This window comes from Fulmarus glacialis, unplaced genomic scaffold (assembly GCF_000690835.1).
Source record: "Fulmarus glacialis isolate BGI_N327 unplaced genomic scaffold, ASM69083v1 scaffold33255, whole genome shotgun sequence".
NCBI lineage: Eukaryota > Metazoa > Chordata > Aves > Procellariiformes > Procellariidae > Fulmarus > Fulmarus glacialis.
The window spans coordinates 1-16,945 of record NW_009212886.1 but is presented as its reverse complement, the minus strand read 5'-3'; the positions used below and the strand labels follow the sequence as shown (position 1 = coordinate 16,945).

At 39.0% G+C, this 16,945-nt stretch overlaps 1 protein-coding gene across 1 annotated transcript in view; it reads left to right on the top strand.

Annotated features, from left to right (window-relative positions):
• Positions 1 to 3,192, top strand: part of IL6 (interleukin 6) — a gene marked incomplete at its 5' end in the record, with an annotated part of 3,440 nt that extends 248 nt beyond the window's left edge. The window contains 2 exons of the mRNA XM_009578029.1: positions 233 to 384; positions 2,690 to 3,192. Of these exons, the coding sequence (XP_009576324.1) occupies positions 233 to 384; positions 2,690 to 2,881 (344 nt within the window). The remainder of the gene's footprint in view (positions 1 to 232; positions 385 to 2,689) is intronic.
• Positions 3,193 to 16,945: the final 13,753 nt, after the last annotated feature.

Here is a 16,945-nt window from a genome sequence, read left to right as displayed (position 1 = left end):
CCTTTCTGGTCTAATCTTATATACCTGGGGCAATAAGTCCCAGCGGCCCTTTTTTGCCTGCTCCCCAAAACTGCAGAAGTTGACCTAAAGATTTGTGCCGGCTCCAGCTGGCTTTGGCACGGCACAGACCTCCGTGCTCTGTACAGGCATCGTCCGCTCACCTGCGCTGTATGCGCGATACTGCGATCCAGGCATTTCTGAGCTGTAAATGACCTTCTCACCTTTCTCTCATTTCAGGATAAATGCTTGAGGAAAATCTCCAGTGGGCTTTATACGTTTCAGACATACCTTGAATACATACAAGAAACTTTTACTAGTGAAAAACAAAACGTTGAATCGCTGTGCTATAGTACAGAGCACCTGGCACGTACCATAAGACAGATGGTGAGTTGGTTTTCACTCCGATAATTGTTATGGCTTAGCACTGATACTTAGTCAGAGAAATAGGATGCTATGTGAAGTTGAACATTTCCCACTTTCATTTCTCTCAGCGGAAACAGGTGATGGTTCCTTGTGCTCAGATACTTACCCTTATAGACTAACTTACAGGTTTTACAAGCTTTTGTTTTCTTTTCTTAAAGAAACAACTCTTCTTCTACTTTCTATTGTTATTTCTAATTTCCAAACCAACAATTAAATGTGTCATATTGTTTTAAGAACAAATGTACTAATGCTGCCTGGCTGATAGGGAGCTCTCTCTCAGGGAGCTTGTTCCTAGTTGTGGACCTGCAGTTCAGTCCAAGCCTTCTAATGTTGCAACCCCCTGAGAAGTAGAAATAGTAACTTTTTTAAAACCCACATAAATAAAGGCAAATACGTTTTTACAATATTATTAATCTTTAAAACTTTCCAAAACAAACTCTTAAGCCAAGCTGTATAGTATATTGAGATATCAGTAGCTTAAAAATCAAGGAAGACTGTTAAATTCAGAATATAAGTTAATAACTTGACTAAACAAAAGGTGCTGCCTATTGAAAAGCACACATTTTGCTTGTAATCATGATGGGAAAAAAAAAAAATCTTCCTTCTTTACAAACACCCAATTCTCTTTTGATTCAGTAAACTAAATGCTATTCATTTCTGACAGTCATTTTTTATGTTTTGGAGAGCTTTGAAAGATCACACTTCAAAAATTCACTTCATTCCTGCAGTTCTTACTCACATTAATAACCCCTAACATGAATATTTCCTCTGTCATCGGGGAAACTATTTGCCTGATAAGAACCATCCAGGTGAGTAAGGACTGCAGAATTAACAGCTGCAGAAATCTCAGGGCATGATTTCATTCAAGGTGTTTTTTGGCATCCGAAAAGCCCATTTTGTGTTTGCCATACCTTTCCTAACATATTTATGTCCATCATTCTTTAAAGTGAAAGGGAGCTAAACTGCTTTTTTCACACTGTACTAGCTAAGAATAATAGTCCTGTCATAATACGGCAACGGACTACTGGCTTTCAACTTGATATATTACTTTGTAGAAAGTTCGTTCCATAACTTTCTGGAAAATTAGAACGATCGAGGTAATTGGAACAGGCATAATTAAACACAGTGATAGGAAGCAAAACCTGTACTTACAGAAACTACAGAGGTTTTTGAGAAAGAGAGGAGTCTTGATCTCCAGGTTGGAAATTTTTCTTGATGAGAGCAGTCTATCTGCTATTTAAAGCAAGGAGAGCAAGGACAGAATCTGTTACTTGTGATCAGGTAGATCCATCAGCACAATACCTGTCTGGATATCCAGATACAAACCTTTACAGCGTGCAACAAGGAGTTGGATATACCAGTAACTGGCTGTGTGATCAGAATCCACTGCCAAGTAGTCTGGACAGAAAGAATATTCGTATCTTACTGAATTTCACAAAAAACATGTTCCAGAAGGAGGTGCACGTGCTTTTGCCACTTGTTAAAGGGTAGGACAGATCCTACGCTCAGGATGAAGCAGATACTTTACTGTTAGACTTCTAGACCCCAAATCATCTAAAGCAGCTCCATGATTTGGATGAGCAACTCCCATTTTCAGAAGTCACCTACCCACTTTGCAGGACAAGTTCTTAAAAGGCATTTGGGTACTGGGTGCCCAGCGCTGTCAGTCAGAACTAGTACATAGCTCCTTTTACTCATCTTGCTGTTAGGATCCCACACATCAGTGAAAGTTGGTGACAGTCTCCCACGCGCCTAAATGCCTGGAAAGTAAAAATTAAGCAGCTAAACAAGTTGGACATCTTTGGAAACTGTTAATCTACCACAAAATGTGAGAGTACTCCAATGTCATCTAATTAACTTATGACTCAGGATGTAGCAGCCAGTACAGGTTAGGATGAATCATGTTCAGCATCTTCCCAACTAACCACAAGGTCGGCAGATAGCAGGAGAGGTGTATCCATCTGTTCAGTGCAGCGTGTTGGACCGGGACGCCAGATGTTGCATTCAAACCAGAAAAAATGGTATAGATCAGACGAGACCCTTTAATTCTTTTGCAGTGATCGTAGCAGGTATCAAGGTCCTTCAAACCCCAGTGCAGAAGCGGGGCTGTAGGGAAGCACAGGTCCCAGGGAGGTCTGTCAGCAGCAGTACAGAAACGGTGGATACACAACTGGTCAGGAATGTATTCTACATATAAACTGATGCTATCCAATAAACTCAATTACAATGTTTTAACGGGGGCACCTCAATATTGTCTTTTTCACAGGTGATAAACCCCGATGAAGTGATCATCCCAGACTCAGCTACCCAGGAATCCCTCCGTGCAAAGCTGAAGTCCGATAAGACCTGGATAGAGAAAATCACCACCCACCTCATCCTCCGAGACTTTACTTCATTTATGGAGAAAACCGTGAGGGCCGTTCGCTATTTGAAAAATACCAGGAGTTTCAGTGTCTGAATGTTTTAATTCAGGCACAATCCTTTGTTACAAATCTGTCATGTGGCAGATGACAGTGTTGTTCTGTTTTAAGAACCAGAAATAGTAACAATGGTTTGCATTTATATATATTCTCATTTCCTTCTAGGAACTTATTTATTGTATTTAAAATATTTATTCATTTCTAATGTTCCTATTTATATTTTCAATATTTAGAAATAATTTAAACAAATGACCTATTTTATTTCATTTCTAATGGTACTATTCAGAATATCAACTTATTTAATATGTATTCAACAAAAAAAAATATTTTCAGAAGCCAGAAAAATTGTTGTGTAACTTATGCTTTTAAAATATTTGAGAGATGGTATTTATGACTTATTTATATTTTTAGAACAAATAAATGCTGATTTTAAAAAAAAAACTGTTTAACCTGTTTGAACTTTAAAAGGAACTCTAATGTATCCAATTTTTAATACCGGCAATTATCAAATAACCACTTTCAAGAATTTATCTGTATAATTAGGTCAGTTATCTACATAGCGCATACATACACACATACACAGACAGCTTGATGAACATATCATTCTTAAGATGGGATATAAAGGAACCAGATGCACAGAACTTCAGAATGAACACGATAAAGCATCATTGCATCACTGAGAAACAAATGAACAATAAGTCCCCTATATTTAATAAACACCACTCCATAAAATTGTAAGCATCTGTTTAAAAACAATTACAAGTCAAGCAACCTCTTTTAAATGAATAAAATGGTAAGATACCAAATTAACAGGTTTGACATGAATACTGTCTCTGATTAGACTTACTGCTACCATCCAAGGGAATTTTCCAAGTTTGATTAAACATCTCTCCCCCCTCCCCAAAGAAGCAGGAAAAAAAAAAAAATCTAAGGTTCTTTTCTTAGGTGATATAAATCAACATATTGCTGCTGAGAAGTCAATGACTGTTGACAATCTAATGCATTTGTCTTTTGTCATTTATATTCCACTAGCATGGACAAGCCACATAACATGAATGCAAATTCTTGAATACTGTAGAGAAAAAAAAAGAACACGTCCTTAGCCTGAGCACCAAACCACCAAAACATTCCTTAGCTGTATCACCTGCTTCATTGTGGCTGTGCAGGTACCTCGTATACCCAAACTCAGAGGAATTCTCAGCACACACAAGGGATGCAAACGGCAGGAGGCCCTCGAGCTTTGTCCCTACAAGTGGTGGTGGAACATTAATTACCCTCTCTCTTTCGCGCGGCATGGTGGAGATGAAAGGCAAGCCCTGGAATGTGGGTAAGGATGTCGGTAAATTCTCCTCTTCCTCTGAGTGATCTGATCGTCCACTCACACATTCCAACCACTGGGGATGCCAAAACAGTGACCAGTCCACCCAGAGCCCGCATCTCAGAGGCTCAAAACAAACCACGGCTTTGCCCAATATGGTAAAACCAACATCTCAAGTTGTGCAACATCTCAGGAAGGAATGAGGAGACCTCAAGGTGGTCACTTTCAAGATGCCTGTGGTGAATGGGGTTTTCTCACAGCACGTAAGATCCTGCTTTAGCTGTCCTGGCATGTGCTCTAGGAGACATAGGAAAGCCTGGTCTGACTTTTTCACAGCTTACCTTCACAGAGATTTTCTTAGTGACCATTTGGTTAGAGACTCTTCTGGCCCTTATTATGTCCGTAATAGCTGAGACCCAAATGTAGATTCCACATTGGACCTTTTAAGGACTTGCATCTCCTGGTCTCACCTCTCCCCGTAGTGGGTAGTTGCCCGAGATCACCATTAGTTACTATGTACACTGCAGCTAAACAAACTCATGCTGATTTCCTCCTCGAATGCCAGGAGGCATCTAAGATACGAGGTACTGAAATCTCGCACAATTGATAGACAAGCGTCCACACTTTCCACTGGCACGCTTCAGCTGGTGGCCACCCCACCTCCGTTCTAGTAAAGATGTAAATGCTACATTTTAGGATGCAGAAGATGAGCAAAAATCACCTCTTGCCGGGAGGGGAGGTCAACTTCAAGTCCTACCTGGGGTGACGGGTATCACTGATGCTGCCACTGAGCTGCCATTATTTAACTGTGGCTCCTCCACAGCCACCCACAATTCTCAGGCTACTTCAGTGCAGCAGCAGCCTTGCTGGCCATCACTTTGCTGTCACTGTGCCAACTGCAGGGACTGTCCCCAGGATAAACACCACTTGCTGAAATCTACACACACTGGTGTCTGCGGCACATGAAGACTCGCAGTGGGGAATTCATATGGAAGTCAGAAGAGAACTAAACACTGTTGAGCATGTTATGGAGCCTCTCAAACTAACCAACTAATCGTACTTTTTCCAATTTACTGTGTACAAGGTATTTTACAACAATCAATAAACATACATGGACATTTATTTTAGTTGGCAGACCCGCACAAACACACAAAAAACCAGAACAATAGTAAAAATGAGGGTTCCTAACTCTTATAAATCAATCCTCAAAAATAACTGTGCTACTTTTAGCAACAATGAAATACCTCAACGCTTCTATTGAAGAGAGCTCCTCCTAACTGACAGCTAACTCACTGAGCAAGGCAAAAAAACCCCAAAACCAAAAATACCTGCTAACAATTGCCTCTAAAAACTGGGAAACTACCCAGCAAAGAAGCATTTTGGCTGTTGCTGTACAGGACCAGCCTCTCCCTGCAGATCCCAGCTAGCCCTTCCCCATGTTTGCATTGCATCGCATCCCTACTCATTAACCTCACACCTCTGAGATTTCAGAATGCTCAACAGATTACTAACTCCCTTTATCCTAAATTTGCTTTCCCAATACAGGAAGAGGGTAAAGCTATGTTAAAAAGCATGCATTCACTCTATGGTATGCAAGAAAAAGCCCACGGTATTAAGAGACATGTTAAAGATGAGAAACAAAATATTCCTCGGTGCTATGGACATGATACTAAAATGCTAGACAAGAGAAAAAAAAAATCAAAGACAGAATGCAACCCAATACTAAAGCAATCTGTAATGCAGAATTACTTAATTTTTTTTTTGCAGTGACAGTCTCTGAAGTATCATTTTTCTATTTTTCAACCATACTTTTTCATCAGATAGGTAAGAAACTTTTTTTTTTTTTTTTAAAAAAAAAAAAAAAAAAAAAAAAGGAAAACATTTGAGCCTGATCCACTTCCCAGGTTGCAGTACCATCCCCTGCCCAGTAAGCCTATGTACTGATGTAAACGCTAAATTTTGGCAGAAAGAACAGCTACTTGAAAAAGAACTGTCTCCATCTCTAGTACCTTCACAGATTTTATTAATGGCTGATGGCAAGTGAGGTTAGCAAGACAGAGCTGATGCTACAAGAGATGGAAGAGTTATGCCACCAGTGAAGCAAGGGGAGCCGGATCACTTTTCAGCAGTAATGAGCCATTAGGTTGGCTTAGCTCAATGGGAAACTTCCCCCTAAATTTGCCACTGTTATTTGTGACTAACAATCCTTCCCGCATTCAGTTTAAAAGATAAAATGACGGAAAGGTAAGTACACAACATTACACATCAAAGTCAGATCCTAATGGTCAAAAGTGCTGCCAAATATAAATGTATTAATACAAACCTTGTGATATTGGGTGGGAAGCTTTCTGTAAACCCTTGCTTCTCAAGCCGAATGATTAGATAACAATTTCTGATCTTTCTCAGTGAATTTCTTTCTTCTTCCTGATAAGAGGAAAACCAAAATCCACCCCCTCATCCCCAGAAAATGCAACCTCTGCAGGCTCCAACACTGAAATACCATTTCCTCCCTGAACTCTCGACTAATTTCTGTAATCTAAACATATGTAACCAAATCTCAGTACACTTTCAAGAGTGACTTTGGTGATCTCATCAGGTAACACACTTCAGAAATTTTGCAATCTGAATTTCTATTCAGTGACCAGAATCTAAGAAGATCCAATCTTTCATGAGAAAATCTATTTTAAAAAAATTAAACATTAGTAGTCAAATTCAGAAAACTGAGATTTGATTTGCCCTGCCATATTTATTTCTACCAGACAGTGCTCACCTAACACAGTATTTTCAAGATTTTATTCCATTTCAACTGTACCGAGTGCAAAATTCTGACAGCAAATGTATTTATGATTAGTTGTTTCTTTATCCCTTTGAACTTACATATTAATAGATACAGTTCTACATTCTGTACCATATAAATAGGGACAATATGATGTATAAGCAAATTATATTAGCAGTTTTATTACCTGAGAGAATCATTTGGAGCTGTTACACACACACACACACAAGTAAAATCACCGAGGGAAAGAAAGCTCAAAGTCCTGTCCTGAGCTCGAAAGAGAAAAACTACCTACCACGCCATCACTACTGCACAGCAATAGTCTTTGTCTCCTCTTCCACTTCTACCAACAATTTGGGAAGAACTGTAAAGGGAAAAGGGATTATATATTGACTATGCCTGTGGATCCCACATTAGCACATGTTAACAAATACAGTAAAGTTCAAAGATGTCCCTCAAGCTGTGAGACTTATACCCCTCCTAATCATATACCACAGTGACCTGGGACAGGGCTACAAAAGAAAATGGAGTTTGTTAGAAGAAAGACCATTTGGAATGAAGGCAGATGTATAGGCAATCTTCTAGCCTGGCTTTCAGGTTGCACTGTCACAAATTGCACCATTTGCGGGGGGTCTCTATAAGAATAAAGTGGATCCTCAGAAACAGAATTGGAACTAACTGGAAATCTGTGCTTATCTCACTTCCCAGGCTAATAACTGCTCCCTGCTTTGCAGTTCCTCGAACTTCTTATTTTTGATAGAAACATGGAATTGTTTTCTTAATCAGAAGAAAGTATGAGAGCAAATACCCTTTTCCACTTGGGAGATAAGCATCCCCTCTGCCTTACCCATCCCCTAATCCTGAATTAACATAAGCACAACCAAGAAACAATGTACGTAACCCACAAGCTTAACCAAGAAACAGCTATTGCATTGCACACCATCACGGAAAAGCATTTAGAAATTGCAATTAAGTAGTCACTTGTAAAAATTAAATTAGTCATACGACATTCAGCCAGGATGTGGTCTCTACTCCTGTGGTGAGAACAGATGTAATGAGCTTTTATTTCCAAATATATCATCAGTATCATCATGGCATAAATTCCAAGTCTATAACAAGAGATTTCCAAAAATATCCAGGGTATATAGCTTGTTTTAGCAATTTTCTCTGAAAACAACCAATGTATTAGATCCCTGCTTCACTTACAACACAATGCAATAAAAATACATCGTAAGAAGCACTTTGTCATCTACAGCCATTTTGTAAGACGGCTGTACAAAGAAGTGAAGGACAGGTTTTATACGTTGCCAACACAGGGGTCTGTTGTGACAGAATTACGAACATCGCTTTGGTTTGCAGTTTTCATGTCTGAAAGATACAGGTTTAAGTTAATGTGAGTTTTGCTGATGAATTAATTCAAGAAAAAAAGGACGTATCCCCTGTTTTATAATTGTGATGAGATACAGTACAGTGACTTTATACCAGCCTTGTCTACATCTGGAATTTATAGCAGAATTAAATACTTGTTTCAAAGTTCCTATCAGCTTCATTTTTACCTCACAATTGGCCAGTCGTTGAAGAGTTCCAAAAAGGTAGGTTCCTTTGTAGATTAACTTACTAACAACAAATTTACACTGAAAGCCAGGCATCTTTTTTTTATTCTCACGTTTAGTGACTACTCTAAACGGCACAATTTTTCATGCTACTTCCAGGAGATCCCCAGTCCACACACCAAGACCAAGAAACCCACCAAACTCGCAAGATTCCCTCAGCATCACACATCAAGTATCACAGGGCTCTGCGGCTCCTTGTCTCATGTCCACACCTGTCTTTTTCTCACTTCTTACCTGCTTTTCACCTTTAAAAACCTTGCCGGCTTTTCGTACTCCTTCTTCTTCTTCTGACCGACCTCCTTGTACTTTATTCTCTTTTCAGGACCATAACTTTCTCCCTTCTTTCCTCCCCCTCTTTAGGCCAAAGTCTTTGTCCCCCTTGGCACTGTTTGCTACGCCCACACCTGAGAGCAGTTCCTCAGAGCCCAGCTTGCAGGAGATGCTTTGCTAAAGGGGCTGTCACAACCGAGGGCTGAAGAGTTGCTGCCTACCACGACTACCCAATGGTAACTGATCTTCTTACTCCAGCTGGACACAATGATGGGCAAAGCAGTTTTAAGAAAATACAGAAATGATAGAAAATATGGAAATTATCCCTGAATGGTAAAACTATCACCAGCTGTTGTGGTGAGTATGCCAGTGAATAAGATACTCAGAAGACAGGATACCATATTGCTCCTTGCCCATCATAACCTCCTGACACTTTGCTAGTATTTCACACACAGTCTGGCTGGAGGAGGAGAAACAGCCTATTTGTTTAATCCTGGGTTAAGGACAATCCCTTGTTCACAGACACCCCCTTGGAGACCAAACAAAAGCTGTTGCTGCCATTGGCACTCTCGCAGGAGGAGGCCGAGAGGCCAACCAGCACCTTCTGACAAGGAGAAACGTCTTCCTGATGTGAAAGGACCGTGGGCATGGGATTGCAGGTCACTCGAGATGGAGAATGGGGCATTCTTCTTGCATCAAAATCCTCAAGATGCCTTCATTTTTGGCAAGCAGCAGTGAGCAAAGACCCACAGCAACTTTTGATCTTCCTAAGACTGGTCCAGGTGGAAACATTCCCGTCAGCCCCTTGCGCAATGGTTTCTGCGCAACAGGCTCCAGCAACAGCCTCCCACCTGGGGTACTTCCCTGACACTAAGGCAAGCACAAGCACGCTCCACTTCCACTTTGCAGGCACAAGGCACACAGCTGAACAATTCCTATCTCCAGGTAAGATTGGCTGGATACCTCAAAGTCAGCACAAACTTCACAGCACACAGGAAGGCATCAGTGATTTTATTTCACACATCTCAGACTGTAGCCTTGAGCTCAGCTGTAGTTTAAGTAAACTACACTCATCGACTTTTTTCAACACTAAGAGTTCATACGTGGTCTTGCAGGACAGCATCACAATCCTCACTATAGGAAAGAACCCATACTTCTCTGCGGAAGCCACTGATTCACTTGACAGAGATCAACACAGTCAAGGAAGGGAGCTCATGTTTGTTCTTTTTTAAGTGTCTCCCATCCGACAGTAAAATAAAACTTTCTTAGGTTTTTACTGGGAGAAAGATGGAAAAGCGAAAATTAGAGATTAAAACACTTGGAACAAGTAACACCTAACTTCAAGTCCCCAGCCCACAGCCTTGACAAACATGAGAGTCCCTCCACTTTACTCCAAAGACCTGCCCTCTTTTCCCTAGCACCACCAAAAAAAAAAAAAAAAGTCTTGCTAAAACTAGCATATTTGCTTAAGTTATTTTAAGGAATTAAGATTCTTCATGGTAATCTGTTTAATGTGTAACTTTACAGAACACTGATCTGCTCTTACAAGCACATCCGAATTTTGTGAAAATGACAATAGCTGCAAAGTAATTTCAAGATGTTGCTACCAAAGATTCCTTCATTTTTAAACTTGAAAAAAATTTTCTCCGATTCTGTTTTTTGCTACCTCACAATTAATTACCAAGACTTATGATTAACGTCTATTCTGTTTTTTTCAGAGGGAAAAAAGGAGTGTTTATTTTAGGAGATTCACTCACCTTTTAGTTAGAGAGAGAGAGCGCTATGCTGAAAGAAACACTGTCTGGTTGTACAAATGAAAAATGTTATACTACATGTTGGCATTCGATTTAACTTGACTGGAATGTACTATACAAGGCATTTTTTTCCTGAATTTGAAAACCCAAAGGTTCTATGCTAATGACTTTCCTGAACCATACTTGATTTTTTTTTTAAGTGAACAATAATTTCACTTATTTCCACAATAGCAGTGAATTACCAAAAATTTGCTATCCAACGTGCTTAAAGTGAAATTTTAAAAGTTAAGAATTGCATAAGCAATATTTATCCAATAATTTCAAGTCTCAAAAAAACTGAACTGAAACTACTTTTAAGGGAAATTTTCAGCATGGTGAGGTCACAGAATTTGGCCTGTGCTTGATATATCCATGCTTATGTAAAACTTGTAACAGAAGAGACAAGCATACTTCCCTATTTCTCTACCTCTTGCCAAATACTATTGTTCTTGGAAAGCAGCCAGAGCAACCATGTGGTGGTTAAGACCCACAAACCACATCCCCAAATGTCTGACACACCATAGAGCACATGAAATATACTTCTGGAGGTGTTTTGGTCCATCCACCCACTGCTGCATTTTGGGTATTGTATACCCCTGTGAAATGCAAAATCTGATTTTGAGAAATCTGAGTTACTTTACACTGAATACCGTATCTCTTAGTACTGAATATCTCAGGTTATTCCACTAGATTCCAACAGAAAAAAAATGTTCCTGATCATGATTAAAGCCACTATCAAGTACCAACAGATTATTTCATTACTATTGAAATGAATTACTATTGAAATTACTATTCATTACTAGGATCAGTCAAGAAAAAGGATGAGAATTTGAACTCCTTTAAGACATATGAGCAGTTACATTAATCTCAAATTACCATCAGAAAAAAGGCACTAGAAAAGCTGCACTAGCAACACGATATAGGGTCACAAGAAGTGTGCTGCGTTCAGTCCTTGCCCTGTTCCCCTGTGAGCGGTCTATTATCATTAGCTGTTCCGCTATTTCATGACATTTGATTTAATTACAGTGATTAATGGAATTTTAAGGAACATGCTGGTTTGCATTAGCTCTCATAAATGTTTCCCACTGTTTTTTCTCCCTTCCCAATTCTTGTCTATTTAATTTTCTCCTCTTGGCTCATTTCTCATTTTCTTTCCAATCACATCTGCCCTTAAACACAGTAACATTTTACCATGCATTTTCATAGCAGATGAGAAACTGAGGAATCTCCTATTCCTTAAATATTTAATTAATGTAAAAACTGTCTCAAAATCTATGGGGTTAAAAAAAAGCCAATCTGAAATCTACAATACTTTTGTTGCAATGACAATTTGGAGCCAATAAACTTTTTTTTTTTTTTTAAATCACTGCATAGATACAAACTAGCTTGTACAGTTCTAGGGGGGAGAGAGTAATCTACCCAATCCAGCTTCTATTTAACAGAAACCAAGCAGTTGCCATTCAGTGCTTGAATTTCAGTGTTAAAAGGGAGAAAACCCACTGAAGCCAAACGAACAATATTCCAAAGAGCAAGACTTTGGAGTAAAAATAAAGCATATACCTTGTTTAATGTACTTGTTTTCTTCCTTCAGTTATACATTAATAACCTCCTCTTACAATAAGAGCGCTACATACGCATACACACACACAGCACTTCTGTCGTGTCCTCCCACCCCATGCCAAATTACGAAAAATGTACAGTGTTTAAAGGTAAATTTGAGAGAGAAGTATACTTTTTACTATCTGACTATGCTAGGAAAATCCGTATACAACTCTCAATCCTCAATGTATCCAGAGATGAACAAATCCAAGAGGAAGAGAAAAAAAAAAAACAAACAGGTCAGCATAGTGACCAGCTGCAGAGGCTTACCAACATTCGGGCAAGAAATCTTTGAAGAATATGGAAGTATTTAAAACATCAGCTCAGTTTTCTGGTTACTGTGAAGATAAAGAGGAATCTTTACCCAAAAGACCATCATAACAGTGATAAAAATGGGGGTTGAATGTCACCGTATTTTGGGGAAGAAAAAAAAAAAAAACACAAAACAAAAAAAAAAAACATCACACAAAGGGTTATCCTTTCTGTAACAGAGAAATTACTACATTATACTTATGTAAAGACTTAAAAACAATGCGTACCCATTCAAATCGTATTTATTTAATTACACTGTAATGCAAATAAGTTAGGTCCATATAAACTCCATTTTGTTATATGTACAACCTATGTCATTAGCAAGCTGATTGAGCCAGCTGATGTAAGTGTCCGCCTCATCCTCTGGAATGTACGTATCTTCAGACACTTTCTCTGTCCATCGGCTGGTTCCAGAACAGTACCGCCACATCCTTCATCCCCAAAGTAGACTGAAAGGGGAGTGGGTAGGAAACAAAAGTCAGATTTGCAGCACGTACTTGTTTTTAAATGGATATTTGTAAAACACAAGCCTGGAGGAACAGCCTTGTAAATGTACAGAATAAATGCTAGCCCTCAAAACACTGTAATAATACCACCTTTAAAATAAAATTTAAGCCTACAGAGCATGAATATGTGCCCGATTAGACCAAACACATGCTTCTGGTATCTATGTACATACACTCTGGTATGAAATACATACTTTACACTGTCCAGAGACACACTCAATGGACCAAGGAAAAAAGTCTCAAACTGCTACTGAAGCTAAACATAGAAACACTGTTAGCAAACAAACAACTCCAGCAAGTTAGTTCTTAAGACAACAGAAGATATTACTGAAATTGTAACATGATCTTGACACTTTTTTTTTTTTTCATATTTTCTACTGTTAAAAGTAGCTCCCTTGAATTGTTGAATCCTAAAAATGGGATTTCTATACATTGTAGCTACGTGAAGCTAGAAGAGTTAATACATGACTTCGCAAACAATACAGTCCATCAATTATTTGTCTTAGGAATACCTGGTTCTGCACAGTAACCAAAGTTATTTCAAGAAAAATAAGTCACGCTTTCTTCAAAACTTTAATTTAATTAGTTTGACCCATGGAAGCCCTCCAATAAAACTCAAATACCACAAGAATTCAAGTATTACTAATGCCTTGACATTGCAGCACTAACCAACAGTCCCACAAGAAAGAGGAAACATGAGCAAATGCACTTTGCTTCAGGACAATGACTAATATTGAAGGATATAACCCTTTATCTCATGTAGCTTTTATGCAGTGTTACTACCGTATTTGCAAAGGCAGGAGGAGACTGGGTTTTGTTTTAAATTCGTGCTAGAAAGATGAGAAGTTATTCCTCAGTGCAGAAACTTGCAGAAACTAGCGCTACAACAGATCAGAAGGGCAGCTTCCACTCAAAAGATACAGGAAGTCCCATATATTAAAAGCCATGCAAGATTAAGAGAAAGACCCTCCCAAGAACTTGTGTTTTACCATCTTCTCGTTTGGATTTCTAAAGAAAGAAGAACCACAACCAGCTATGCTTTCACCCTGAACAATTAAAAACAATGGATGAAAGCAACCTTCGCAACTGTTGCTGTCCAGCGACAACAGCCAAAACGGTGACTATCTGCATTGGGTTTGCATGTACATTTGGAACCAATACATACCTCCAGATAGTTGGCTCAGGCATTCCAGGATCTGCACCTCTCTTAAAACCTGAAGTGAAACATACATTACATACATATATATAAATATGTATGTGCAGACTCCTACATCGTTAGATCACTATCAAATTATTCCAGCCCATTAAATTGCAATAAAAAAGAAAACCTACTTAGCGGAGAACTGTGATTCATGAAGTTGTGTACTAACCTGAATAAAAACTGCACATTCTTATTAGGGTTAGAAAGCAAAGAAAATAAATACAAGGGTACAGTTTTTTTGGGGAGTTGGTTTGTTTTTTTTTTTTAAATTCTTACCTGTATCTTTATCTGACTTAAAATTCAGGGATAACTAGCTATGTGAGACGGAGGAAGTTATCTACCCCGAAAATCAAGACATGCATACCTATACACACACAAACACGCAGATTTTAAATGTTGTTTAGAAAGCAACCTAGCAAGGCGGTACCAACAGTGACACCTATAACTGGTATAAGCGAGCACCTTGAGTCCTAACAGGCAATGTTCTGCAATGACATCTGATGCAGAACTTAAAAGTAGTATTTCAATAACAGTTCACTCAACTTAGGATGACAGAGTTCTAAATGTTAAATCAATTAAACCTAAAATCTTCTATTTTTACTGGCACTTCTTGAAAAGCTACCTAGTACTAAAGCTTGCAAAGAAACAAGATGTTTGTCAATCTATTAACACCTAGGAAAATGAAAAGAAAGTTAATTACAAAGAGTTCATCCCTAGCTAATGACTCAAATACCAATTCACTAAAGCGATTGAAGGTTCAGTGTATGAAATATCTTTGCCTGCTGGACTGTAAATTAAAAGCCTTGAAGCAGAATCATGCAATTCGTGCACTGTTCAACACACTCTCTCCTACACTTGTTATCTAGGAACGGATGTTATATGAAAAATATATTATTTCCCTCGTTTACAGAAAATAAATAATTAATGTCAGCTTGCCTGAAACATAGGCCATGAAGGTTAATGGAAAAATTTCCATTAACTTCATGGGCACTGGGTTAGCTCTTTGAAGATAACCTTGTGTGATCTGAGACTATTACACATCCTGACCCACTTTCTTTGGTTGCCATCCTGTCCAGAAAAATTGCTTTAAATTCATGAAGTTGTATTACGAGTCACACTGTGTGCGTATGAACGTTTCTGACTTCCGCCCCCCCCCCTCATACTTTTAAATAAGCAAGCCAGGTTTAAGAAAACTGCACTGGTCTAATTTACCTACTTAAAACAGGAGCAGCCACTTCAAAGCAAGTTTAAAAAAAAAACAGCAAAAAAAAAAACCTGACTAATGACCTATAATTGCACATTCACATACCAGCCTCCCTCGTACATCCCCTGAACATCCTATCCTGAGCTAGAAAGCCTTTCAGAGAAATTTAAAAGCTCAAAATTTCTGAAAATTTCCTTGCCTGTGTTTAGTTTAGAGTGTCTTCCATATACACAGGGGTCAATACAAAAATTTACCTCGAATCAGTGACACCAAGGACTGCATAGCCCCTTGCCCTTCCACTGCATCACCCCTCCCCTCCCAGATTGAAATGTAATCCCAGTACAAAAGAGGTTCTTCCAATTCTACAGACTTTGAGTGCATGCCATCTCAAATGTCTATGGCAAGCAAAGGTGGCACCTGCACGTCCCCCTCCCATCTGCTTACACCTAATGTCCTTTCATTACAGCAGATAAATTTATAAGAAGGCAATGTAGATTGGAACAGCACACTTATTTTCTGGAGGTACGAAGTTAAACTACTACAACTTAGTTTCTCACCGCTATATAACATAGATATACTAGCCACCCTGATATTAGTGCAACAGTAAACACAATAAGATGGTTTTATATGACTCGAAGTAACTTATTTAATCTCCCCTGGTGTCGCTCAGAACAAAGAGCATCCCTCCCATATTCATAAATACTGTCATAAAAGTAAAATCAAAACAAAACTTTAGCAAAAGCAAAATTAGGTCACAAAACACTGCTGAAATTCCCATCCAAAAATTATCAACTTAAAATAATTGATAACCTAAAAACGCAAATGTAATTAAACTTTAAAACTAATACTGCCAATTAGTTTCTTCCACAGTGTTTGAAGTGACCTCTTTTACTGTTGTTAAAGCATGTATGTAACTGTTGAAAAGACCAACTTTTTCCTGATTGTTATCTATTATGCGTACAATCAAAGTCCTTCAAATTGGACAGTGCATTCCCCTCAATTAATTAAAACCTATCAGCTTTGACCGTAAACACATCAAGCTCCCAACCCTCCTTCATGTTTGCATTCAAGGCACTGATGCCTGCCTGGTTTAGATGTTTTTCCAAAAAGGCCCAACAGATTTGGGGCAGAAAGTAAGGTAGATGAACCTCGGGGATCAGCCTTTTTGGGACCCCGTGTCATAGAAGAAGTGAACAAAAGTGTCAGGCCTATTGCACACGTGCATATCTTAAGTAGGTCAGGGTCTTTAACAAGGACAGCTGATGGCATACAGCCCAAACTCACTGGGAGAACTACCATGTGGTAGTGATGTCCAGCCAGCCCCATGACAGGAGCAAACGAAAGACATCCTGGGCGCCAGGCATGACATCAAGGCATCCCCTGAATGCTCCACAGCAGTTTGGAAACAGGAGCCACGCCATTTTGGGAGAGACTGTAACCTGCACCTAGCTCAGGTTGGAAATTCAACCTCAGCCAGAGGCTGGCATCCCCCTCGGTGCCACAAAGCAGA